The following is a 27,571-nucleotide window of genomic DNA, read 5'->3' on the forward strand; positions in this document are numbered from 1 at the left end:
GTATTTTTCACAGACAAGAGAAAGGCCAGAAAACTAATAACATTGCTTCCCACCATGGCTTGACTCCATCTACTGTCTACTATTTTCAAGTCAAGAAACTCTATTAGAAGGCTGGTGAAACCGTATCTTCCTTGCAAGCTAAAAGAACCACCAGAACTCATGACTCCACAATGGACAAAATGGAAAGCCTTGTGGAAATATGGTACATTAGTTTTGTATGCAGTACCATGATGCGCACTTTGTTTACATTCCACAGGTTGCCGGTTAGTGTATTTCTCGTTTCACTCTCCCTCCCTTCATAAAGTTAAGATCATCAACATTATAAAGTTACGTACATACATACATTAGTGTACATTATAATGACTTAAACTAAACTACCTAAATGTTTAACTTCATAATTTTTACTTTCATTAAACCTTTTACTGTACTATGATGCACTCTCACTTTGCTTACTCTCAATGGAAGTTCAAATCAGGGGTTAAACTTGTTATAATCGGTTCGCTTAACGAAGTTTCGCTTAACGAAGTGTTTTTTAGGAACGTAACCCCTTCGTTAAACGGGGGTTGCCTGTAAATACAAATAGGTAAATACACATACACACACACACACCAGCCGGGTGGAGATATTTGGGTGTGTCTCCTTTCATGTGTAGCCCCTGTTCACCTAGCAGTGAGTAGGTACGGGATATAAATCGAGGAGTTGTGACCTTGTTTTCCCGGTGTGTGGTGTGTGCCTGGTCTCAGGCCTATCCGAAGATCGGAAATAATGAGCTCTGAGCTCGTTCCGTAGGGTAACGTTTGGCTGTCTCGTCAGAGACTGCAGCAGATCGAACAGTGAAACAATGAAACACACATACACACACACACACACACACACATCATACACTTGTATGTAAACACCAAGCAATGCCTTGCATTGGTGAAATAAAATAGCAAGTGCATAGTGAATATTTATTTCAACACAAAATCTGAAGGATATGTGTGATAATTATAATAATAAAAATAATCATAATACTGTGTATATATATATATATATATATATATATATATATATATATATATATATATATATATATATATATATATATATATATATATATATATATATATAACACACAAAACAAAGGGACAGTATAACCTTCCTATTTCACCTACCTATGACCTCAAAAACAGTAAGATATTCAAAATATAAAACCAAATAAATTCTCTCTTCTCAGAATATGACCAACATGTAATAAATACCAAAGTAAAGACCACCAATAAATGCTTCTCTCAGTCATGACAATATCATGAATGATGGTGTTATGTACACTGAAGTGATAAAACAAGTAAATGCCAAAAAACCTAACACTGCAATGTTCAGCGGGCCGGCGCGGCACCTTTACAAAACAACTTGCTAGCATTATGTGGAAGCTAAAACATGAGATCCTCCCCACACAGGACATTGGCTGCAGGAACTTGTGTGCTGACTGCTTCCACCCCACAGCCAACCAATAAATAGCAGGAATATTCTAAATATGCATATACTGTATATACATACACTATGCACAAGATATAAAATCTAAAAAGATCAACACATAAATAATAGTCTTTCAATGTACACAACGATTCATATCCTCTAAATATCACTCCAATATACTGTCTTAAAAGATCCCACCTTAAGTAAGGTGGCACACATTTTAACACCACCACTTAGAGCTGTCTGGTTGACAATGTGCTCCCTACACTGCTATGGTGGTGTGCCTCACCTCATCAACATATTTTGTATTCACCACTATCTAGTAGTAATGACTGGCAACTCTGTCACCTTAATATACTCGTACAATGAAAACAATACTCAGAATGACAATAACACAGTCTGTAAGAGAAGATGCAGTTATTAAATTGTGTGCAACTTGACAAAATATTGTCGTACAAACTCAAGGTATAATTTTGTAATATGCAGTGAAACCAAAAGCAGTGAATTATGTATTTAAAAATTTCAGTAACTACTATTTTACTTTTCAATAAAATCACCTGGAGGAACTCAATAGAACCAAATGTCACAGTCATAATCTAACAATCAAATGCCTTGTTTTCTGACTCACTCTTTAATTAATGCTTATTGATGCACAGCAGATTCAAAATACATCATGTAACATACTGTAATTAAAGCAGGAATGTCATGCCTTTAGCTCGGATTTACAACCCATAATTGTACCCTCAAGGGTACGTGACCAGCTTCTACTAAGGACTTAACCAGTAAAAAAGCATTATCATCAGCCCGTCTAAAGCTAACTTAACAGGATGATCTCAGGGACTCCTTTACATAAAACGTGCAACAGGATGTCAATGGCTACTGCATACACTAAAAGAACTCGCATGAATGCTGCATCATAAAATTCATCCATTGTGTGTAAGCAAGTCAGAAAAGCAGACACATTGTTTTGATGATGAACGGAGTCTGAATCAGTGGCAAGTTTAAACAGCATGAGAAAATAAAAAATCGCACAGTCCATCTCTTCACCAGAAACAACAAATACACAGAAAAAGAAAAATGTACTGTGACACAACAATTAAATATCATAAAATTAAAGAAAAGCCAAAGTAAAATACAGGACATGGAAAGTTGAGATCTCTTCAATCCAGTTACATAAGATTTAGTTTCTGAGGATAGCAGGCCAACTAGCTAACTTAAACTGCAGGTACTCATCCCTCTGCCCACTATGAAGCAATGGCTCTGTAGTCAAATATTCCTTACTCAATTCTTCCTTCACCTACAAAAATATGCTTTCATTCTTCACTATCAGTGAGTGGTTCATTTACTGCCAGGTGTTGAGCTTTGTTACAAGAAAATAAATCATTAGTTCTGAACACTATTTCCTTCAAACTCCATACCAGAGGGAAATGAAAGGCCAGTGATTAATCAAGGATACAAAAATGTGACCAACTGCAAAGGCAGACACAAGAAATAAAACCTGGCAAAATGCAATAATCTACTGATAATGCACAAACCATAATTTCAAAACTTGAGTCATCCATTCAACAGTCTAAGACAGCAATAAAGCCCTAATGAAATAAATGAAAGATGGGTCAACTAAGTGTGCTCCTTGATGCCATGCACTCTCACCCACTCGTTAGCTATCATACAAATATACAACAAAGCCTTGTCAGACATCTGTCAGCACAGGATTAGAGGACACCTTAAGATTGCCAGCCTCCACAGGATCATGTAAGTTTCTCTCTGAATGTTTTGACCGCATCAGCTCCCGACGGAAGTATTCCACTGTCTTTTTTATACCTTGCTGAAGGGGAACCTGAGGAAGGATAGAAAGTCTTGGCCATTATTTCTTGCATACTATATCATAACAATTTTCTTTCTATATCTTCCTTCTCATAAGCTTCCCCCCAATTTTTTTTCTACCTAAAGAAACATCTACATATCTTACACTTTATTTCCTTCAGATATTCCATGCAAGGGTGGTGCAACACAAAAGAAAAGCTATTTGCAAGAAAATTTCTATAGCATGACTAAAAAATACTGGATGCCTGAATACAGTATGATACTCGTACAACAGGAATGAGATGTAAGACTAAATGATGAGAGTTGAGTGAAATAAAATTTAATGGTGAGTTTTCAAACTAGTGGTTGTCACCAGATGGCAGCACAATACATGTCCCCTTCGCTCACACAAAGGTAGTATAAAATATAACTACAGTGTCATTCTATAAACATAGAGATGCCATAAGTCAATATATTTTTCTACATAATTCCTTCTAAGCAGTAACACAGGCAAAATCAAACCCTATTCATGAACAAATGTACAGAAGTTGATTTTCTAGTGAATTGGCATTGAGGCTTATTTGATCATCTCCACATTCCCAACAGTTCACCCTTGATCAAAAGTGTATTAATCCAGTCAACATGAAGACAACATGTCTGTGTCACTTAAAAAGTCCAACCCACACATTAACTTACTAGTACGTATATGGAAACAACAACTCTAATTAAGAATAGGGAACTCGAGAAATCTGGCGGAAATGTTGCCATCTAACTTGGGCTGGCCACCTGTTAACATAACAAACACATTGTTGGACAAATAGTTAATTCCTGCTGTAATGTCCATGCCACTATGCCATGAGGAGGAGGAAAGCTTCACATATTTCTCTCTCTTCACTCTACAGTAGTCCTGTGACATGCTTGTTCTATGCTCGATTGTTTTGCCATGTCTTGATCTTGATCTTGACTTGTGAAAGTGATACTAAAATACCCATAAAAATAACTATATCCATACATCATGATGTTACTGAGTATGCTGGGTCAAAGCTTTTACCTTTTTCATTTTCCAAATCAATAGATTTTAGATTTGTAATATTCTATATATAAGATATTGGTAGCAGTATTACTAGATAATAAAAAAAATTTTGTTTTGACAAACTTCTCCCAAAATTATCCTCACATGATATTCAAAAGTAGATACAGAATGTCAATAGTATCATAATAATCAATGTTCTATGCATCTGTATGCACCTGGGATTTAATACAACAATATTTTAGCTTATGTCAGTAGGAGACATGTAGCAGCAGTAACATCTGGTGGATTAGTTCTGAAAACTCCCGATTGATTCTCATTTCATGGGAAGAGAACTGTACTCAAAGAAGAGTTTTCAGTGTTGACTCTCACTCTAGGAAAGGTTGACAACATCCTGCTACATAAATGAGTGGTGACAAGCAAGACTGCCACATCACAATCCGTATTAAGTAAAGGATACATACATTATAAAAAAAAGCTAACTTTGTCCTACAAAACTTAAATCACTTGTTTTACTTTTCTTGGATACCTTTTAATACATTTGGTAAAGATTCAGTAAAGAAAAATATACACATTTTAAAAATCAATACACCATTCCAATCAACATTCGGGCTTTCTCTACAGTCAACTCTTGATTAACACAAGGGTTATGTTCCTGGAGACATCGCATTATTCAAACATAATTTCCTCATAGAAAACAGTGGTAATAGGGGGGTTAGATTCCTGGCCAATGGGAAAGTCCGCCTATTTTGGGGGTTTTGTTACTCAAACCTTAAAAAAAGCTATTAATACATCACCAGGTCACGGAAACAATAAAAATCCACATTCTCACCTACGCATCTTTCTTGTCCGGGAAATTGGAAAATTATTAATTCAACGTGATTTGTCATGATTTTATATGCCAGGAACATTATCCTGTATTCATACATTTATTTTGTGTAATCAACAAAATAAACCCTGAGTATAATTTGGTGGTGGTTTGTAGCAGTGTTTGTTTACCATCACATCAGCTGATTGAGCCATGCAGTCCATGCCATGCAGCCTCACTCTTCTGCCATAGGATGCATGGTAAATTTTATGAAGAGAATCAGCCCTATTAATGCTGCAGAGTGTGATTTATTAATAGACTTGGTGAACCAGAGAAAAGTGCCTCTAAATAAAAACACAGATGTCCATACAGTGGTCTTAACATGGGAGAGCATTGCCACTTCTTTCAACTGTGCATGCTATGGGAAGAGGACAGTCCACCAGTTATCTAGATAATTGGGTACTTATGAAATAGAGACTGATTGTAAGCTAAGTAGAATTCCGATAGAAAACTTGGGAGATGGAGATGTGGTGATTGAAGCTGGCAGCAGTGATGTTATTTTTGTTCCATGGTTTTGTTCCAACCACAATTTTTGTAAAGTAGACTATTTGAACGATAACCAATATATTTCGATGTTTCTAAAATCAATTAATTCATAAAAAAAACTAATAATAATAGGTATTTAGGAAAATTTTATGCAAAGGTAATGAAGAAGTCATGGCTCTTGGTTCATCTTTGAGACAAAGGTAAATCCTGCCTGATCGTTGCCTTCCCGAGCTGTGGGAAGGCAGCGTTCGCTCTTAACCTCTTCACTACAGGCAACAGAAAACAGCTACTGGTTCCATATCTGGCCTGTGTGTGAGTGGGGAGATACATGACTCACAGGCAGCTCTCTCTCTCTCTCTCTCTCTCTCTCTCTCTCTCTCTCTCTCTCCACTACAGAAATAATGATGATGGTAAGTTATTCTTCATAATAGGTATGTACAATAAGAAATAAACTCACACAAATTATATAGAAAAATTATAGTCTGCCTTTTCAAGACCATTTTCTGAAGATGACAAATGAGAGAAACGTTATTTTTATGGTAAACTAATCTATTGGTACCATAAAAAATAAAAAAATAAAAAATAAATTATTTCCAGCACTGTGCATCAGCATTTATTGTGATACAAGACAGTCCTACACCTTTGTAAGAATTATGAAAATCAAGTATGCCATCATATATATTACCTACATTCTGAGATCTGATACAGTATCTGGGAAAATAAACACACCATCCTAGCAGAATGCAGCCATGATGCAATATGCGCATCATTGTGTTGAAGGGGGTAAGAATACCGATTTCTCCTGGACAGTATCCTTCAACTGATGAAGGTGGAAGGGATGGTTTAAGAATCCGGCTGACAGCATCTTGGGCGGTTCCCTCCAAAAGCAGTATGGGTGAGCATGACGTAATCAAGTCAAGTTAACCGGCATCAAATTTAATAAATCGCGTTATTTAATTGTACCTCCTTAAATATTGTCATGTTAAATTCAAATCACATTATTCAGACTCGCATTATTCAAGAGTTGACTGTATATACGGCAAAGCGATGAATAGTATCAGCAATTTCATAAAAATTCACAAAAATCGTACATTTAAAACACTCACAAGTGGCCCTCCCATGTGGGACACTTCATGCAGTATGTTTGGGCCCATGTGGTGCAATACTTTGATGATGCAGGTAGCTTGGATAAGTTTCAGTCAATGAGAACTCTCCTCAGCTACATTCTCAACCAATTAGAACTCTCTAGCTCATATGAGAGGCTGGGTAGCATGGCTAGAAGCGAGCATTCTCTCTCTAGACACCAAACACGATGGATTTGGCTCAAGTTGCTCCTACCTTCCCATACCCCAAGCCCATAATAATGGAGGTAGGTGTATGAAAAATAGATAGCAGACAGCCAGATATTTGTATTCTAACGTGATATGGGTGTCAACCGTGAAATGTGAAAAGAAATGAGCGAAACATGATGATGAGTAAGGGTGTATGTAGCACACGCAGGACTCCCTGCCTGGCCTCCCTGAAACTGTTTAAGTCCCTTGCGGAACTTTTTGCCCACTATAGGTAACTAAAATAATGAAATACATGGCAACTTATTTTACGGTGACAAGGGTTCATTGTGGCCTGCAACATTTATCTGGTGTGTGTGTCTCCACACAAAGGCATATACTGTACCATGAATTAAAATAATAATGTTTTCTGTGATTACCTGCATTTTTATTTGCTTATAGTGAAGGTTATGGTGCACATATGATGGTGTTTTGAGATAAATATGACTCTAACTAATGTCATGCTCATACATTTCAGTTGTCTGCTTCTGGTTTCTACAAGAAGGCAACAAGAGGGCCACAAGGAACATATGTAGAGCATTTAAATGACTACCCTTTAAAGGGTTACAATATTTACTTTGGTGCCATGTTTAAAGGGACAATTATTGTGATGTCATTAGCATTTAGTTTCTGATCCATTTAATTAAAGAGAATGGCCAAACCCCTCCACATCCTACAAGCCTCTCATTGGTCTCCACTTGTATGTATGTATATATCTATATATTTTTTTTTTACATTTGTTGACCAAGCATTGCAGTCACTGAGTGTCCCAAGTCAAAAAATGTTCAGGAGTAAAAAAAGTCTTAGAAATACAACTAGTTTACAATCCTAAAAGGAAATTTTAGTATCTCCACTATTTTTATGAGTGTCCACTAAAGGATTAATTTGGTCTTACCCTCAGCTTCACTACACTTCTGAAGTAGTACGTTTGGTGAGAAATGGTACACTGGTAGTAAACCAGTGTGGGGTAAGACACAAGTCCACTAATGTATCATCTCTACTAACACTCACCAGCGGCTGCCAGCCAAGGATGTGATTGGCCCGTGTGATGTCGGGTTTGCGTCGCTGTGGGTCGTCCTCCATGGCGTCCTTGTGAATGATGCGACTCTTCCCTCCAACCATGTCGTGAATGATGGAGGCAAACTCTGTGTGGAGAAACAGAAAAAATTATGAGTCTCCATTAGAATGAAAACAATATAGTACTCCTCTATCTTACAATATGGGATCTTGATATCATTCTTTGGATATTAGGGAAGCAGCAATTACTGACTCAATGTTGTAGCGGTAAGTCCGAATCATCATATACTACACTCAACCCTCATTTATCCGAATTTTGGTTTATCCAAACAGTGTGCAGATAATAATTTAATCATTTGAGTCCGGATGGCCAACCAACAAATTCAAACAACGCACACCTTGCATACTGCTAGAAACGGCCAATAGATGGTGCCAAGCGGTTATAAACAAGTCCAGGCAACGCTCATGTTTTGTCTGGTATAAGTGTACAAGTTTGTGCATTTTTCAATACCTTGGAACTCTTAATTATGTCTTCCAAGGGTGTTGAACATGAGTGGCCTTAACTGTGACTTAAAAAGCTGGAATTAATAAGAAAATTAGAGAAAGAATCTGGAGTTGTAGTGTTTGTGAAGAACATGGTGTGGCCAAGCAAACCATGTCAGACATTAGTAAATCAAAAGATAAGCAGGTGTAATATTCTGCCAAACACTGTGTGGATACATCATTAAGTAAAAGTGATAAAGGTGCACTGAGGAAAAATGTAAGGAGTGGAAAAGATGCTACATTAGATGCCACAATTATGAAGTGTTATATACAGCAGCAATCAGTATTGTGGTAGTGGTTTAAGGATGGTTCGGTGGTGTGCTAGTTCACTAACACTGGCGAATCGTCTATTTCATTCACCGGTGAAACATCCAGCTGGACGATTCACTGGTGTGCCAGTTTGCAGACACCGTCTATAAAACGTAAGTGCAGTTACTTATTTATTGGTCTAATGATTGTTTGATTACCAAGGAACACAATGAGTTGTTTTCAGGCCACCTATCTTACATTTGCCCTTAAAATATTCCTAATACTTGCTGTCACGCCTATGACTCCTGGACTACCAAAGCACCTATCACCACCACCGTCACTCCTCGCCAGGATCGGAGCTTCGCAGCTCGGAGCTGTGAAGCCGCCAGAGCTCGTACGTCATCAGCCACGTCAGCCACAGCCACGTATACTTCCCCCTCTCCACCCGGTTACTACCCCTCTACTCGAGTCTACTTATAGAGGTGGTTTTGTTGGGTTGAGCGAGAGAGGCTTCAGACATCACCAGGCGCACCTGTTCTCCATTCCTCCTCTAAGTGCCGAGACTCTGTCATCGGGTATCATATTTTCTCTAGTGGTGGCTCTTTTATTATTTGGGTTGTTTACTTATTGTGTTATGTGTTAGGACTTTGCTGTTGGTACAAGTTTCAATGTGTCACGTTCTGGTTTGGGATATTTAAGTTTTGGGTTCTTGTTTACTTATTATGTTATGTGTTAGGACTTTGCTGTTGGTATAAGTTTCAATGTGTTATGTTCTGGTTTGGGATATTTAAGTTTTGTTTGTATTTAGATTTATTGTAAGTAAAGTACTTTAAGTGTTTTGCCCCATTACCTGAGAAATTACTAACTTCAAAACCACTATACGATCCATCAGTTCTTTAATGTGTTATGTGCCCACCTAGGGGCTCTGATTATATATCTGGCACGTAACACTGTGATATTACATACAATTTTTCTCTCACTCTCTCTCCTCAAATTATTTTTGGCATTTTTGATTGTTGGACCGAATCTTCATTGGCGAAATGGTACATCGCTGAACTGTCTGTTACCACGCTAGTTTATTCACTGTATTTCACGTCTATGAAGTTTTCCTTAATTTTTTTTCCTTTGTGCATCGGCTATTACTGACATGTTAGTTTTAGGGTTAGGTTAATTTAGATTAAGTTTGTTTTGGTTTAATTTGTCAGGGAAACCATTGCATTTCCTCAAAAAGTCTAAGAGGATAAATATCCATAATTGGCAAACGAAGGACCCATTTGTGTTATCTGAACTTTTTCATTATCCAGACTAGTGCCTGCACCATTTAGTCCAGAAAAATGAGGGATGAGTGTATATCAACAAAAGTCTGAAATGAAAACTGTGCATTTAGCTCTGTCCTACATAGGCATCATGTTACATAAATACCTAACTCATCTTCTGTCACTGCCATGCAACACTGACCTTCAATGGTATGTTCGTCAGGGTTACCAAGGTTCACTGGCATAGAGTAGTTGGAATTCAGCAACTTGATTAGACCATCCACTAGGTCACTCACATACTGGAACGAGCGAGTCTGTTTGCCGGACCCATAGATCTGTGGGGACAGGTGCTGGATGACACAGGATCCAAGAAATCTATTACACCGTAACTTTAACAGTCTAAGCATTTTTGGGATATGTCTTCCTTCTTTGATATTCACTATTCCCTTCAGAAGCATGGCATCCACCAAATGCATATAAAAAACAAATCAATACATGCATCATTACTCTCAAGAAATTTAACAGAAGAAATTCCATGGCCTTGAACTTTTTTCTGGCACAAAATATTGACACATAAGGTAACAAAGGAACACTTTAAATGAAACAGTAAAGAAAGAAGAAAAAAAAAAAAAAAAAAAAAACACGAACAATTGTAGCCATAACAAACACATTTACAATAACAGAGCTTAGCAAGGTTCATCAATAACAGCTGGTACTTACAGAACGTTTAAAGCAATGATTCAAGTAACACTCCAACACTAATAACTACCAAGCCAGCAAGCAATAACCTTATTACTTACAGTGATATCCTGGCCAGTAAGTGCCTGAAGGATAAAATTGGACACCACCCTGCCATCATTGCTGTGCATGCGAGGGCCGTAAGTGTTGAAGATGCGCGCCACCCTCACTGTGACATTTTCCTGCTTGCCGTAAGAATAAGCAAGAGTCTCGGACACTCTCTTGGACTCATCGTAGCATGCACGGGGACCTGAAAGGCATTAGTGATTCTTTTCTATGTAATGCCCAATGAATCAATAGAATGATATAATGAAACCTTACCTAGATGCTTAAACAAGGTTTCTGCACCTCTCTCAAATATTTGTTAACAAGAAGAGATGGCAACTAGAGTGACTCTTTCTAAATGAAAAGTAACCTAATATAACACTCTTTGGATAAATCATCTATAAAATCAAGAAAATGGTGTAAAGAAAAGTATATGTTGTGGCTTTACTAATGAGTTCTCAGTTTAACAATAATAGCAATAATAATAATAAATCAATTATTAACATACAAATAATAAATTAAAATTTTTCTTTCTTTTAAGTAAGGATTTAAATCATTAATATAAATCAACCTGATTCAAATTAAACAGCCCTGACAGGACTCATATTCTAATGACTGCATGATTCTGGAAAGGACAATCATTTCACCTATGAGCTTCACAATTACATCCACACATACACATACAAAATCTGTGTGATATCCACATTCAGCATATCCATAAATCCTTGAATTCAAACTTCTCCAAACCTAATTCAACTGTTGGGAAGGTGACCTCACCACAAAAATTTTGACACCCACTGGGAATTGAACCCGGTACCTGCCATGTGTCATGTGCTTAACCTAACCTAACCTAACCGTTGGGAAGGCGACCTCACCACAAAAATTTTGACACCCCCTGGAAATTGAACCTGGAACTTGCAATGTGCCAGTCACCTGCGTTAACCAACCAACCACCCCGATGCTTTGATGACAACCCACAAACTCAACACAACTACACCTCACCAATGGGATTAACATGACCCCAATAAGACTCTGTTTGTGGGTGAACCTCTGGATCTCCATACACTTCTGAGGTACTGGCAATCAATACTCTCGCCCCAACACGCTTGGCCAGACCTGCAGAGAGGAAGATACAAGGTAGAGTTTAATTTTGCTCGTAACTTGAAAAGCTGATCTTCCATTCTTATATCATCCTGATAAATTATCAAATCCTTTATCTCCTCAATCCCTACAGCTGGAAGGATCATGCAAGAAGCCAAGCTGAAGCACTAAAGTCAGTACTCTAGGTGAAAAGCAGTATGAGAGGTCAGAAAAGTCACTGGACTGACATCATCAGTACCATTATATATATATATATATATATATATATATATATATATATATATATATATATATATATATATATATATATATATATATATATATATATATATATATATATATATATATATATATATATATATATATATATATATATATATATATATATATATATATATATATATATATATATATATATATATATATACTATATAATAATTTACTTAGAGATTACTTACATACACAACTAGCTTTAACAAATCATCCCTTTGCATTATCTGTCTATCTGTCAATAGCTTAACACTAATTTTTCTACATAAAATTTTCTTTTGAAATCCAGAGATGGCAAAGAGCTTACAAAAACTGAATGAACACAGTTACAGACAAGATTGAACCAGTGTAGCTCTAGCCATGCATACTAATGATCCAAAATTAAGCAGCTAGGTATACAAATGACAGAAGTGACTGCCTCACCAAGCATGTTGATGGTGCCAACAGTATTGGTCTTAATGGTCTTGACTGGATTGTACATGTAGTGTGGGGGAGAGGCAGGGCTGGCCAAGTGGTAAATCTGGTGGTAGGAGGAGAGGGATCAGTGAATGTCATTAGTGAATGTGCTATTTAATTATACTTTTACAATTAAAAGACAGTATCCCAAGGGCAAGAAAATAAATAAATGAATAAATATCCAATAAATTGCAGGTCATTAACAATTTTTAGCTCTTACAAGATTGAGTATATCTAGATGTTATCATTCTCATCATCCCTGTCATTTACCTCACATGTTATCATTCTCATCATCCCTGTCATTTATCTCATGTTATCATTCTCATCATCCCTGTCATTTACCTCACATGTTATTATTCTCATCATCCTTGTCATTTACGTCATGTGTTATCATTCTCATCATCCCTGTCATTTATCTCACAAAATATTTGTATCTTATAACCTGCCATGACTGTATATATAGCAAACAAACACACAAATACATGTATAAACAAAACTGTGAGCAGTGAAGCATAAAGTTACACACAAATTCTCTTCACATGCACTGGTAACTATGTAGCATCACAAAGCAGAAAACTCATTCATATGAAGAAAACAAGACGATATAAAAAAATTGGATGAATAAATATATTGGTTCAGAAACTCCCAGGTAACTCACTTGGTCAACTTCAATGTACAACGGGTTGACAATGTCGTGGTGGATCAGTTCAAAGTTCTCGTGGCCGATCCAGTGCTCTACATTACGTTTCCTTCCGGTGAAGAAGTTGTCCACTACAATAACCTCATGGCCCTCCATCATGAGCCTGTCCACCAGGTGTGATCCCACGAACCCTGCACCACCCGTCACCTGCAAGAATAATGCAATTACATTTGTCTGAATGGCAGTCAGCGTACCATGAGTGTAGTGAAGGAAGCTCTTACTCTTTTGTTTATACATCATTATTGTCTCTCATTACTATTACAAGCCTTAATAACCATATCAAATACAACATAATAAATGTTTGTGATTCACTTCATTGTTGACTAACCAGAATTCTCTTGCGATCCTTAAATGTTAGAAAATTCACTTCAGGGTATTTTTTGGGTATCCTGAACTCAATGTCTTTCAGCCGCCGCTCAAGGTCCTTAATCTTGAGCAGCGCCTCATCCAAAGACTTGATATCTTGGTGCTCCTTGGCAGAGGGGGACAAAGAAGGGAGTCTTTCTGGTCCAATCTCTGAGTAGTGGCGGGCTTTGTCATCCACATATGCCACCTCTTCATCACTCGGCTTCTTGGACGATACCAGTAGAGACCAGTTGAATATCACTGTGAAAGCAAAAATTATATTAGGAAAACCATTGAAACTTTTCCTTAATTTTCTCTCTCATGTAACCTAAGTCTGATTCCACTGCAACTTACAACAAAGCAGCTTCAATCACTCATAATGTTAGGTAAAACCCTTCAATGTTTTTGTTATCACAAAATACATTTCTGTTTGTAAGTAAGAAAAATAATGTCTTTTTTTTTATCATTACTTGGAGCATACTTCATTCTATTTGGAAATATCTAAAAGTAGTTTATTTTAAGAAAAATTTATACACTATCTGGTTCACCAACCAGATGTAACTGGTTAGAACACCTGGCATGCAGCCACAAACCCCTAATTTGACTTCTGGCCACACACCTGCTCCAAGTTATTTCACTTGTACTTCTCTACAAACTAACTTTAAAAAATGTGGGTAAAGTAAAATCTGACAATAAGACTACTACAGTTAAGCCTTCATAATGTTGAGGGAGTTACCCAACACATTTAGTGTTTGCTGATCACAAGTCTGAATACCATCCACCTATTTATAATCTATATGTAAAATGATTCACAATCTAATTCTTAGCATTTAAAATCTTTCCATATAATAACTATCAACACAAAAAATTCCTCCAAGAGTAAATGAAGACAAAGAATAGTAAATGAAAATATGGGACACATTAGGATGACCACCCGTCTCTTAAAATACAGAATCTTTCCTTATTGAGGAGTGAAATGTTGTTCTGTATTTTGTTATATAAATGGTCAAGCAAATTAAAACATTACTTTAAAATCACTGTGACCAAATATCAAGACAAATTTACAACTGGTTCACAAAAATCTGAGTTTGTTAAGGATTGTTGTGTGACACGTGATTAGTATGCATTGCGTCGCCTCTTCTGGCTTCACCACCAATGGCTGCCAGTCTAGATGCTGCTGTTGTGCTGAGTCTCAGTTATGGTAGGTAGTAGTGATCAATGGCTATGTCTTCAGGTTCTTTCTCAATCCCCTCCCACCATTCAAAGATGAAGAAGCAGAAGTGTCTTAAGAAATATCAACACAAGTGAAAATTCTGACTATTCATGGATCAGTAGTATTGATGACAATTTTAAAGCAAACCATAAATTAAACAGCTATGTGCTTTCAAACAGCCATGATGGATTATATGATGTCAAACAGCATGTAGCAGGCAATCATCGCATGTATTGTACAATGCAAAGGCTCAACAGACACAGACAACTATTTCATCCTTTCTAGTCACTAACAGCTCATCAAGCTCAATGTGTTCTGAAATATATCCTCACATTTAGTCTAGATAAACTTAATTTCTCCCAATACTGGGTGCTTATGGAAGAACATATTTTCAAGATTCTCCATTTGCCATCACTGTTCCAACTTTAGCTATCTGCATTCCATATTTCTGAGATGCAAGTGGCAATTCTTGAAGACAGGCTTATATCTTCCTTAAATGTAATACTTTAACTCTTGAATTAAGTTACCAACTAATACAAAAAATCTCAAATTGTTATGAAGAAAGACAAAAGTTGTTATGGCACAAACTATGACAATGTGTTATAAACCACAACTTACTGATGTCCCAAATATAGTGACAGTCAAAGCCAACTAATACCTTCTAGTCCTTGGTAATCAATCATGGTTTTACTGAAATTGTGTCAGATTATTTAACACAACTCTTTCAAGAATTTGATGGCTGGCCAGTCTCTCACTTTTGCTCTATCAAGTACTGTATTTATCTTCTTGGCCTTAGTAATCCCTGGTGGAGTGAGCTACTTTCTTAAGCTGTCAAGATTTACTTGAACCATCATTGGAATCCTCTCCCTTCAGGCCCAGATATTTACATTAGGCTAAATCAGACTCCTCCTAGTGTTTCGACAAAGTCTTCATACAACAAAAACATCTGGTCAATAGGACAGGAATCCACCCACCAGAAGTAGGAGTCCAGTGTGGCAGTCTAAGACAAGGTGCCACAAAAATAAAGTGTGTATATATATATATATATATATATATATATATATATATATATATATATATATATATATATATATATATATATAAGGCTTTTTCATCTAAGGGCACATCAACAAAACAATAAAGCACTCCCCTATCCTGTGTTAATATTTCTCTTCTCACAATTCTGTTTCTCTCTCGCTCAATCTCCCTTCATCACACTCATTGATACCCTGTTGGTACTGCACACTCATAACAGGCCTCTATATATTATTGGCTGCTATGTACCATCCCTGACTGCTATGTACTATCCATGGCTGCTATGTACCATCCATGGCTGCTATGTACCATCCCTGGCTGCTATGTACCATCCATGTGTACCTTTTGTTCAAATTTTAAGTGTGCACAGTTTTATAAAGAAGGATGGAATTATGAAACAGATTCCATTGTGTTTTGTCTTAATGTCCAGAAGAAAAAAAAAGGACTATGTAGCTGTCCTGTCATAAGCAGGGGTGTGTTGTCGGAGTCGGAGTTGAGGAGTTGGCTACTTTTGGCCGGAGTCGGAGTCGGAGTCGGAATTGGAGTCAGAGTCAGAGTCAGTAAAAATATGTGCGATTCCGACTCCTTTACGTGCCATCTCATATAGAGCCAGCTTTTCACCGTATCACTAGCCAGCCACTTTCTGATCAGCGACTTCAAGCTCTCATTACCTACTATGAAAAAAAAAAACTCACTATATGACAATGGATCATGAACGAGATGCATTCTCCACATCCTTGAAGCTCTTACAAGCACCCTGTTCGGACTAATAACAATGCAGAAATGTGGCACCATGCAATTAACAGGGTAGCAAAAACCAATTCTATAAACATGTACCTCTTAATTAGCATTATATATGATGAATCTAGTAGAATTCCTATGATAGTAAAATCAGTAAAACAAAAGAAAATGTATAGATACCAAAGGAAGCATGCTATCCAAAAGCAAATTAACCTCATTGACCTGTGGATGAAATATAAGAACAAATCCATAACAACATCAGAATTTTTAAACCAGTATGCTGAACTGCTGGATCATGCTGAAGAATAAGCCTGTATTGAGTCAATGTACAGTATGCTGAATTTTATTGGTTGACAAATTTTAATTATTGTATGCAGTTTTATTAAGTTTATGCTTTTGTGTTATCTTTTAATGTAGTTTCATTACTTTTATATTGTGTGTTTTAATTTTTTTCTTACAATAGATATCTTATCTTCCTACTTGGTATCTGGTACATAGCAGCTTTGTTTGGTACATGCAAGCCAAAGCAGTGGTACATAGGAGCCGATACATAGCAGCCCACTAATGGTACATATAAGCCAAAGCAGTGGTACATAGCAGCTAGCATTCCTGCACACTAGAGGGAAGGTGTCACACCCACACCTCACAGACTAAAAGGAGAGAGACCACAAGTTTTATAGATTCATCCTCATCTCAATTTCATCTCTGATATCTTTTGTCTGGATGATAGGCCCTTCAACATCAACATTAACAACATAAACATAGGAAATCAGTAACAGCCAAAGCAATGGATTGTGAAGATTCAAGTACTTTTGCGTTATGAAAATTGATGTAAACAATGTTCAGTTGCTCAGAGGAACATGTGGGTTCAGCTGAAATTTGGTATAACTACTTGTATCAACAATCTTCCTAAACCACTGTTCCGCCTAACTAATCATTGTTGTTCACTTCCTACTAGTTCACCTATTGTAAAAGAAAAAAAATAATCAATAAATAATCAATAAATAAAAAATAAACAAAAAATAAAAAAGGGACATGACAGCACCTCATGGTGTGTGTCCATCTTGGTCCATTACCAATTCGGACCATTCACTATTACTGACTCGGCCCGCCTAATGAACCAACTCGGACCATCAGATTGATCCAGCTATTACTGCTCACATCATAAAAAACTACTTTCATCTGTCATTCAATGCCTCTGTTCATGTTTTAGGTTTTTGTAGAATTATATGATTTAGGTACTTTGTTTTCATTCAGTGTATACATAGTTTAAGTTTTCAAATCACTCAAACCATCAGCTCTATTTTACTTTTACCGCTCATTACTTTATTCTCTCATTCAATGCTTCTCTTTACGATTCATGAAAACACTGAACAACAAACAAAACATAACATGATAAGACTTCCATACTGTCATTCAATGCTTGTCCCTCACATTTATAGTGAACGCTTTTAGAAGCCTTTCCAGTGACATGTCTGATGCATGCTTGGTGTGTGAGACTTCGATGAGAACCCGATAGGTATGTAAGCCTGCTGTATGGCAAACCTCCCCTTGGAGAGAAACTCAATAATAGTGTTGATCCTTTTTTGAGCAATTTCTTTTATTTATTTGTATTTTTTTTCATAGCAATGATGGCTTTTTTAGGGTAGTGCCTAAAGGGAATATTTTACTCATTTCATAGATTATGGATATGCACATTTTGAGTTTTAAAGCAATTTTGATGTTTTATTTTGATTCTTTTTTCTAGAAATAAATATAGGTATGTTTTATAACTTGTTTTAATGTTTTAGCTATATAGCTAGATTTTTTAAAACTTAATTACATGAAGTAATAAATATACATTTTGTTCTTGTAGATAATATTTTCTTTCAGTAAACAGAAAGGAATAATGATAATAACTGCTGGAACACAGTGGTCCGAGGTGGTACATACATTGGTCCAAGTTGGCAATGGGTCAAGTTGCCCAGCAACCATCTTTTTAACCTCTTAGCAACTATGACAGAGGGAAGACATGGTCTCTTATTCTTAATTAGCATGATTCTGAAATAGTTGTTTAGATTTAGCTTTAAAATATCCTTCAATATTGTGTGAGCAGAACTGGAACAAGGCAATAGGTCACAAAGTCACAAGACTGAAGGCCAGCAGGAAGCTTCACTAGGGGAGGGTCCAGGGAGCTGCTTGCTGGTTAGGAGATTCTCATTCAACTCTGAAATGCCCCTCACTGTCACATGGCAAAGACGCTGACACAAGATAGTTGACACAGGTTTTGGATTGTTCAAAAAGGCAAAACCTTCTCATTGATATTATGAATTGATACAAATTTGGTTTATTTGTCCTTAAATTCCCCTTTTTCACCATTCTCTAAGCTTTCTATGCATTCATAAGTGATAAAAAATCAAAGTAAATTATAAATTCATTCAATTCAAATTGACCCAAAAACACATTAACATCACAAAATGAGAATGAAAACATAACAACACTATAAAGCAATAGCACTGAGATAAGCGGAAGAGCAACAGATGACATGCCAACCATTCCTACCATACATCTCAGACCGCGGCATTTCCTATGGCTGTGCTCAATCGCTGCACGCCTCAACACACTACAGTACCCACACACCGCACCAGTCCTGCTTACCGGCCAGCACGAAGCCTAGGAGTGTGAGGGAGGTGAACCATTTCTTCATGTTCTTCACAGTTTTCATTCCCGCGCACAAGAGGAAAAGGAGGAGGAAGTGGACGTTCCCAATCAGCCCGCGTCCGAGCCACAGTGCCCACGTAGCCGCCACCTCAGGCCCCGGGGCAGCACAGGGGGTCCTGAGTCACCTTTCAGTCCCTGGATCATGAACACAAGGAGGGCAGGCACATGAATACACACACCAACACACTGGAGCACACACCAACGCACCCGAGTCTGGAAGTCTAGCACTCTTCCCGCGGCGGCGACACCAAAACACAAGCCAGCTGATTCTCCCAAACACAGCTGACGATGCGCCTCGGCCTTGTCTCTCTTTCCTAGGGGATATTTGATTATTTCTCGCTTTTTCCTCGTACCACCTTTGCACAATGAAACGTGTGTGGAAATTAAAATTATGGAAAATAAACATAGCCTTCTAATTTTCAGACACTGAATTTGTTTATCAACAAAATATAAGGCTTTACTTTTTTCGTGACTTTTACAATGAAATTAAGCATTATCACCAAAACCAATTATTATGAATAATTTAAACCTTAAACTAATATTCAAAGGAAAACGCTCACGAAATTCCAACATCAAATCAACATCAACTTCGGTAAGTAGCTTCAAAGATCCCCTTCCCCGAAACCTTGAAGAGAAATTAGGTACATTAAATAAAAATTAAATTTTTCTGGTTAGGAATACAGTAGGTTCTATCTACTTTAGAGCTTTTCATTATCAATATTTAAGATCCCTTTATACACCGAGAGGTCACATGATAAGACTCAGAATTAAACACTATAACCCGTGCAACTCAAACGAAAGCAAGTTTATAAGCAAGAAGTCAGATAAAAGTTCGTGTATCTAGCTCTCTTATCATCTTATAAGCAGATAACCTATCGGCATGACCCGACCCCCTCCCTTGTTGTATACACTTCTACAACAATAAAGTTATCAATCAATCAATCAATCTAACGGCATTTGTCAATGATAAAGGATATAGATAAGGCAGTCTCAATCTTTAATTACCGTAGAGGGGGAACTTACCAGTGATTCCAGTCTTCAATTAGCCAGACTCGCGAGTTATTTTGTGACAAAAGGTCTCTCTCTCTCTCTCTCTCTCTCTCTCTCTCTCTCTCTCTCTCTCTCTCTCTCTCTCTCTCTCTACAATAAATGTATCAATCAATCAATCTCTCTCTCTCTCTCTCTCTCTCTCTCTCTCTCTCTCTCTCTCTCTCTATATATATATATATATATATATATATATATATATATATATATATATATATATATATATATATATATATATATATATATATATATGTACGTATATCTACTGTATCATTGTTGTTTTTATTACTATTGTTATTATTATGATTATTTATATTATTGTTATTACTATTATTATTATCATTATTTTTTGTTGTTACTATATGGTTATCATCATAATTGTCATCATTAATATTACCGTTATTATCATGATCAATATAACAACACAGAGAGAGAGAGAGAGAGAGAGAGAGAGAGAGAGAGAGAGAGAGAGAGAGAGAGAGAGAGAGAGAGAGAGAGAGAAATTTCATACGTCACTTGCACTTAGGGAGGCGGTGGCCTAGTGGATAAGGTGGTGAGCGTGGGATCGAATCCCACCACATACTGCATTGAAGTCATGCTATTTGTCGGGTGGTTTAAAGTTACCTACATGTCACCATGATACCCAGGTTCCAGGTGGTTGCACCAAAGATGCGCTTGGGTGGTGATACGGGCTAGAGATGTATCGGATGTCGAATTTCAGACACCCGCGGATGCGGATGTATATGCGGATGTCATTTTGCGGATGCAAATGTGGATGCGGATATCAATCTGCTAAAATGCGGATGCAAATGCGGATGCGGATATCAAAATATGACATCCTCGCTGATGCGGATGCGGATGCTGATGTTTTTACGTCAAACGCTCTGACCAAGAGAACAAAAAAAAAAAAAAAAAGCCTGCTTCAGTGTCAGACCATGCAGACAGCAGGAGTAACAAATAAAAAACAAGGTGGGAGAACTAAAATACTGCCAAATGAGTTCGAATGGTGTCTTTATATTGATATTTCTCTCTTTGAAAGTATTTAATTCATAGGAAGACGGAAATACAGACGCAGGAAGGGAGTTCCAGAGTTTACCAGTGGAAGTAAAGTGGAAGTACTTTTAGTTATAATAAAGTTTTATGACGAGTTTCAGCCACACATTTTGTGCGTTGCCAGGGTGCGGGAGCAAGCAAGGAAGGAGCTTACTTTGAAGGCAACCTCTTACCAAACTGATGACCTGCCAGTGTACTATGTACTAAGACCTATGTTCAGAATGCCAGTTTACAACTTATGGGTCAGTACTATAAATTTTGGAGATGCTTAACAAATGTGAAAAGAAAATTACTTTATTATAATGCTTCATTGCATTAAATTCTAATATGAAATACATCGAAAAACCCTCTATAATAGTAATAATAATAATAATAAAACAATAGCTAATATTACACTTCCTCTGAAAATCTTTTCATCGACAACTCACTATGTCAGGGGAAACAGACGACGACAGGAAAACTCAATGCGATAAGAGCTCAGCGCTGTCAGTTCATATTTTTCAATATTATTATTAGTATAATTATGGAAACATTCGCAATAAATGTATTTAAGGAAGCACTGAATTATATCATGTGAAATGGGAATAAGACTGCAATGTACATTACTCAGCCACACGACACACGCATTACAATCTCTCTCTCTCTCTCTCTCTCTCTCTCTCTCTCTCTCTCTCTCTCTCCAGCATTAAGGTATCAGGTTGGGGTAAAGGTGACAAGCAAGGGTGATAAGCCTCCTCTCCATCTCCATCTTCACACACACACACACACACACACACACACACACACACACAGTGACTCACTCATCTGTCGTTACTAAGTTTCTAACATTCCACCATTCGCAGTTTGCTATTTATTTACTATGTATTTATACTTTATAGTCACTATGTAAAATTCGCTCCCTACTCTTGTCCTTCCCCCAAATTCTAGACATATTACGTTGTGTAAGTTTGAAAGGAAATGGATACGTGATATTATTTGCTTTAGTTTTACTAGATAATTAATTTACTAGACACACATCAATAAATTTACTCTACATTTCTAAGCACTAGGCAGTACTCTGCGAGTCTGTGACTGCGTGTCTATATACGTATTACTCTATAATCTATTGGTTGTGCAATGCATGGAACACATCCGTATCCACACATCCTCTGTAGAGTGCGGATGCGGATATATATTTCACCATTAATGCGGAGGCGGACGAAGATGTTCAGTTTTTCACAACTGCGGATGCGGATGCGGATGCGGATTTGAAAAAAAATATGCGGATGTTCCGCGGATGCGGATATCCGATACATCTCTAATATGGGCCCTAATATAATTAAATAAAATTGTCTGCGCCACTAATGGGTGGAAGCTGAACAGCGCTTTCCATACTCTTCAAATATGCCTACAGGAGCTATAAGCCATAATATATATATATATATATATATATATATATATATATATATATATATATATATATATATATATATATATATAAAGAATAAGTTTTCCTCAGACACAAAGGATGACCCTCAACCACCACCTGACACATCACCACTGCCTGCCTTTCCTCCCTGTAGTTGACACTACGAGTATACATACCCCACTCGGTGGTACACAGCCTTGCGCGTCTCACCGTCTGCTTGACTAACTCGGTGCCTCTTCAGTCTTCACGCTGCGCTATAACACTGTTCAACATATATGAGAGAGAGAGAGAGAGAGAGAGAGAGAGAGAGAGCGGCCATTTGAGGCAAGGCCAACAAGTGTTTGTAATTCACCTCGGTCGTCTGCTGGTCACCCAGCCAGTCTTCCCCATTACGGAACGAGCTCAGAGTTCATAGACCGATCTTCGGGTAGGACTGAGACCACATCAACACACAACACACATTAAGAGGCTTGCCCATTTGCCTCGCCGCTTACCGGGACTCGAACCCGGCCCTCTCGATTGTGAGTCGAGCGTGCTAACCACAACACTACGCGGACATTGCTGAAAAAAAGGTTGAGAAACCCTACAGTTTAGATGACAACACGAGCTGCCCTGATAGCTACTCCAACTTTGTAATGATTTCACCTAAATCCCAGTTTTCATCTTTGGATCATCAATTGTGTGTGTGTGTGTGTGTGTGTGTGTAATTCACTTTTTGATCTGCTGCAGTCTGACGAGACAGCCAGACGTTACCCTACGGAACGAGCTCAGAGCTCATTATTTCCGATTTTCGGATAGGCCTGAGACCAGGCACACACCACACACCGGGACAACAAGGTCACAACTCCTCGATTTACATCCCGTACCTACTCACTGTTAGGTGAACTGGGGCTACACGTGAAAGGAGACACACCCAAATATCTCCACCCGGCCGGGGAATCGAACCCCGGTCATCTGGCTTGTGAAGCCAGCGCTCTAACCACTGAGCTACTGGGCCGTGTGTGTGTGTGTGTGTGTGTGTGTGTTACAGAACTATTACATATAAAAAATACTTTATCATGTGAACTGCAGGTAGTGAGTGATATGGCGAGTTGTAAACGTGTACATGTGGTGTATGTTGAAGGCTCTTTATCATTATCGCCAGCATGGACTTACAACGTACACGATAATATCTAAATAAGCACTTCACTAACTGTACTCTAAAGCAAAATTCATTGACACTGGTTAGCAATAGTCACAATGTTAGTAGTAACAATACTATAAAACAATAACAGCTACTACTAGTGCTGTTGCTGTTGCTGTTGCTGCTGCTGCTGCTGCTGCTGCTGCTATACTATTACAACAACAACAATAACAAGAACTACTACTAGTACTACTACTACTACTCCTATTATTACTACTACTACTGCTACTGCTACTACTACTACTACTACTACTACTACTGCTACTACTACTACTACTACTACTTCAGTGGGCAACACTACCTGAAAAGAACTTAAGGTGGAATAACGTATCAAGCCGAAAGTACCTAGTGTGAAGTAGGGCGCCAGCGCGCGGGCACACGCCACCACCCATCCAATCCATCTATCCACCTACCCACACACACACACACACACACACACACACAGAGGAAAAAAATGATAACATAACTACGGCAGAAACGATAGTCACAGGTGTGCTGCCTGGGCATTACACAGGTGTAGTGTGACAAAGCGCAGTAAGTGCGGCTGTTGCTCCCACATCCACATCTAACACGATAAGAAAATAAATAAATAAATAAATAACCAATCTAAATAATAATAAAAAAAAAACTTACCATGATTAAAATACTGTTCTCTGTCGACAAATTTTCAAAATAGTATGGCGACCACCAAAGATTGGCTGCCACTAACGTGTACAAGTAACGTGTGTACAAGTAATTTACGACAAATTATTCTGGCCCTCGAGGCGTCTTATTTATGAAGAGGCTTCGTGCCAGCAGAACCGCTGTAGTTCCACGTGGCTCGAGTTTCCAGAGAGAAGTACTGCTATTGGTTTAACTCCATGATAACCTAAACCTGCAGATCCTTTGTGTATCCTGAGGACTATAATGAAGATGTATACAGCCTAGTTTCATCCTGCATTATACAGCTATGCGGTTGCTACACTGTATATAAACATCGAGTCTTCTATCGTAGTTGAGCCTCCGGTAGCGTAACTTGTATCTGAGACTCACTAACAACACTTTGCCATTATGAAGAATTCAACCAACCACTGAGTGACAGCATCAGAAATTTATCTCACATTTGAAAGCAACCAGTTGTCGTTTCACTACATCACCGTGATAGAGAACAGAAACTGTGATGTGTTTAGGGGTATATTTACCTAGTACTTTCCTGCGTGACGGAATTGGCGGTGTGGCGTGCTGAACTGAAAAGGTGTGCTCAAAATTAAGTGGCAATAACTAACTGTTTGGTGAAGTGAGGCAGCGCCATCACCACTCCGTTACTCCTGACCTTCGCTGTGCTTCAAGGATCTCTCTCTCTCTCTCTCTCTCTCTTCCCGGTAATTCTCCCGCGCTTTCTCTATTGTTTTGTATTATTGCAGAACAAATATGTGCACACGCGCAGCAAAGAATACACAGTGAAGGGAAAGAATGATGAATGAAAGCTCAATGTCCTTGTTTTTTTTTTGTTTCCCAAATGATCAGATAAGACTCTAATGCACATATAACCTCTTATTAATTGTATGAGAAAGACCAAGGAAGATATGTATATACTTGGTACGTAATTATTTGCTTTAGTCCGTTCATCCAAAGAATCCAGGCCGAAACTGCTAGTTTGGTTGGCAGCTCTGACCACCCCCGCCGCCACTAAACCTTCCCGACACTTAAATTTTCTTCAAGTACATTTATTTTTTCTTCACTTAACTCAATAGATATACAAGTTTATAGCTTGAAGAAAAATAAATGTACTTGAAGAAAATTTAAGTGTTGGGATGGGAAGGTTTAGTGGCGGCGGGGATGGGCAGGGCCCGGCTGCCAACTGAACTAGCAGTTTCAGCCTGGATTCTTTGGATGAACGGACTATACGTATGCATAAATGTAGGGAAGTACTACGATCAGCATACTAGATGATGAAGCAGTTTCCCCTCCTATATTTCTAACAAAAGTTACTTTTTGTCATGGCAGCTGTCATTATCAATAGCTGCCTTTGACGTGCATCTGATCATTTTCCTCTCTCAGTCTGCATTCACTTTCCGGTCCCTTTTCCCCATCTCCATGCTCCTCATTTTCCCTCCACCTCCCCCACCTCTCTCTCTCTCTCTTGCACATTCACGACTGCAACACACGTAAAAAATAATAAATAAATAGATAAATAAATAACAAGAGACTTCTTTCTTGCTGTTGACTGATGGAATTTCTAAAAGGCAAAAGATGTTTAAGATAAATGGAATAAATTTACGAGGATATACAACGCTGCTGTGGAGAATTTGTACCCAGAGGAGGAGCAAGCAAGAACTAGGGGGAAAGAGCGATTAAAAAATAAAAAAAAATGCAAGTATGCTGGAATAACAAAGATTAATGCTTGCAATAGATGGAGGAAAAGGAAAACTTAAAATGGATGGGAGGAATATGTATATCAAAGCAAGAAATAAATATGTTCAGATAATAAAAATGGAGAAAAAAACCATGCATGAAAGAAATATAGTACAAACATGTATAAAATTAACCAAAGCTATTCTACAGACATATAGATGGAAAGATGAAGATGAGAGAAGGGATAACAAAATTGAAAAGTCAATGAAACAGTTGATGAAGATGTACTACATAATTATGTACAAGATATGGCAGATCGAGGTGATGAACAAAATTAAGCTTTTCAGACAGTTTACTGTAGAAGGAGAGTTTTGCTTTTTCACATTTTTCCCACAACACTGATCAAAGACACTCCATGGTCTATAATTCAAAGGGTTTTCTTTGCTTCCTCTGAATATTGGTGAAACTTTTTTTTTTTTTTTTTCAATCTTTAGGCCTTCCCTGTGATAATGATGCCACCACCACATTGTGAACCCTTCAGTTCCCTGCATTCCTTTAAGGTTTGATACTCCATCCAGACCCAGTGATTTATTCACATCAAGCTCTTCTAGTATCTTAAATGCTTCATCATAAGTAATTGTGACTATTTATGTAATGTATTCCTTGATCCCCAAATGTTTTGCTCATCATTAAGGATAGATAGGTGGAATACTTGGAGAGACAAAGTTTTAAATAATAAATTGCAAATTTGGATTTAAGAGAAGCTCATGCCCCACAAACTTGTTATCATTCTGCTCAAGAATAATTGCTACTTTTCAAGGAAGAGATGGATGGATGGTTGGATGCTGTATATACATTGAAGATTAATACAGAAGATATAAAAGTATGGAGGAATTGGAGAAAGACTACTAAAGTGGATGGAGGATTATCTACACAATAGAGAAAAGATAACTGTAACTCAAAACCAGTATTCAGTTTGGATAAAGGTAGCAAGTGGTGTCCCACAGGGATTGGTGTTGGAGCCAATAATGTTTGTAATATATGTGGATGACATTAATGAAGCAATAGATAGCTATATACAAATCTGTTTGCAGATGATGCAAAACTGACAACAAAAATTGAAAACATAAATTATTGTATGATGCTGCAAGGTGATTTTGAATA

The 27,571-nt window shown here is 37.6% G+C and overlaps 1 protein-coding gene across 3 annotated transcripts; it reads right to left on the reverse strand.

Annotated features, from left to right (window-relative positions):
- Positions 1 to 1,086: 1,086 nt before the first annotated feature.
- On the reverse strand, positions 1,087 to 25,378 carry LOC123519476 (UDP-glucuronic acid decarboxylase 1-like). Of its 3 annotated transcripts, none has more exons than XM_045280815.1 (10): positions 25,255 to 25,378; positions 19,320 to 19,517; positions 13,677 to 13,954; positions 13,307 to 13,495; positions 12,616 to 12,712; positions 11,824 to 11,937; positions 10,839 to 11,026; positions 10,241 to 10,373; positions 7,985 to 8,118; positions 1,087 to 3,295 (listed from the first exon to the last, which is right to left on the reverse strand). In XM_045280815.1, the coding sequence occupies exons 2-10, from the start codon at positions 19,384 to 19,386 to the stop codon at positions 3,149 to 3,151; spliced, it is 1,347 nt and encodes a 448-aa protein (XP_045136750.1). In that variant the 5' UTR covers positions 19,387 to 19,517; positions 25,255 to 25,378; the 3' UTR covers positions 1,087 to 3,148. The 3 variants fall into 3 exon arrangements, with proteins under 3 accessions (XP_045136750.1, XP_045136749.1, XP_045136748.1); XM_045280814.1 differs by lacking the exon at positions 25,255 to 25,378 and adding an exon at positions 23,067 to 23,161; XM_045280813.1 differs by lacking the exon at positions 25,255 to 25,378 and having other exon boundaries at positions 19,320 to 19,710.
- Positions 25,379 to 27,571: the final 2,193 nt, after the last annotated feature.

Source organism: Portunus trituberculatus, chromosome 45 (genome assembly GCF_017591435.1).
Source record: "Portunus trituberculatus isolate SZX2019 chromosome 45, ASM1759143v1, whole genome shotgun sequence".
Classification (NCBI taxonomy): Eukaryota; Metazoa; Arthropoda; class Malacostraca; order Decapoda; family Portunidae; genus Portunus; species Portunus trituberculatus.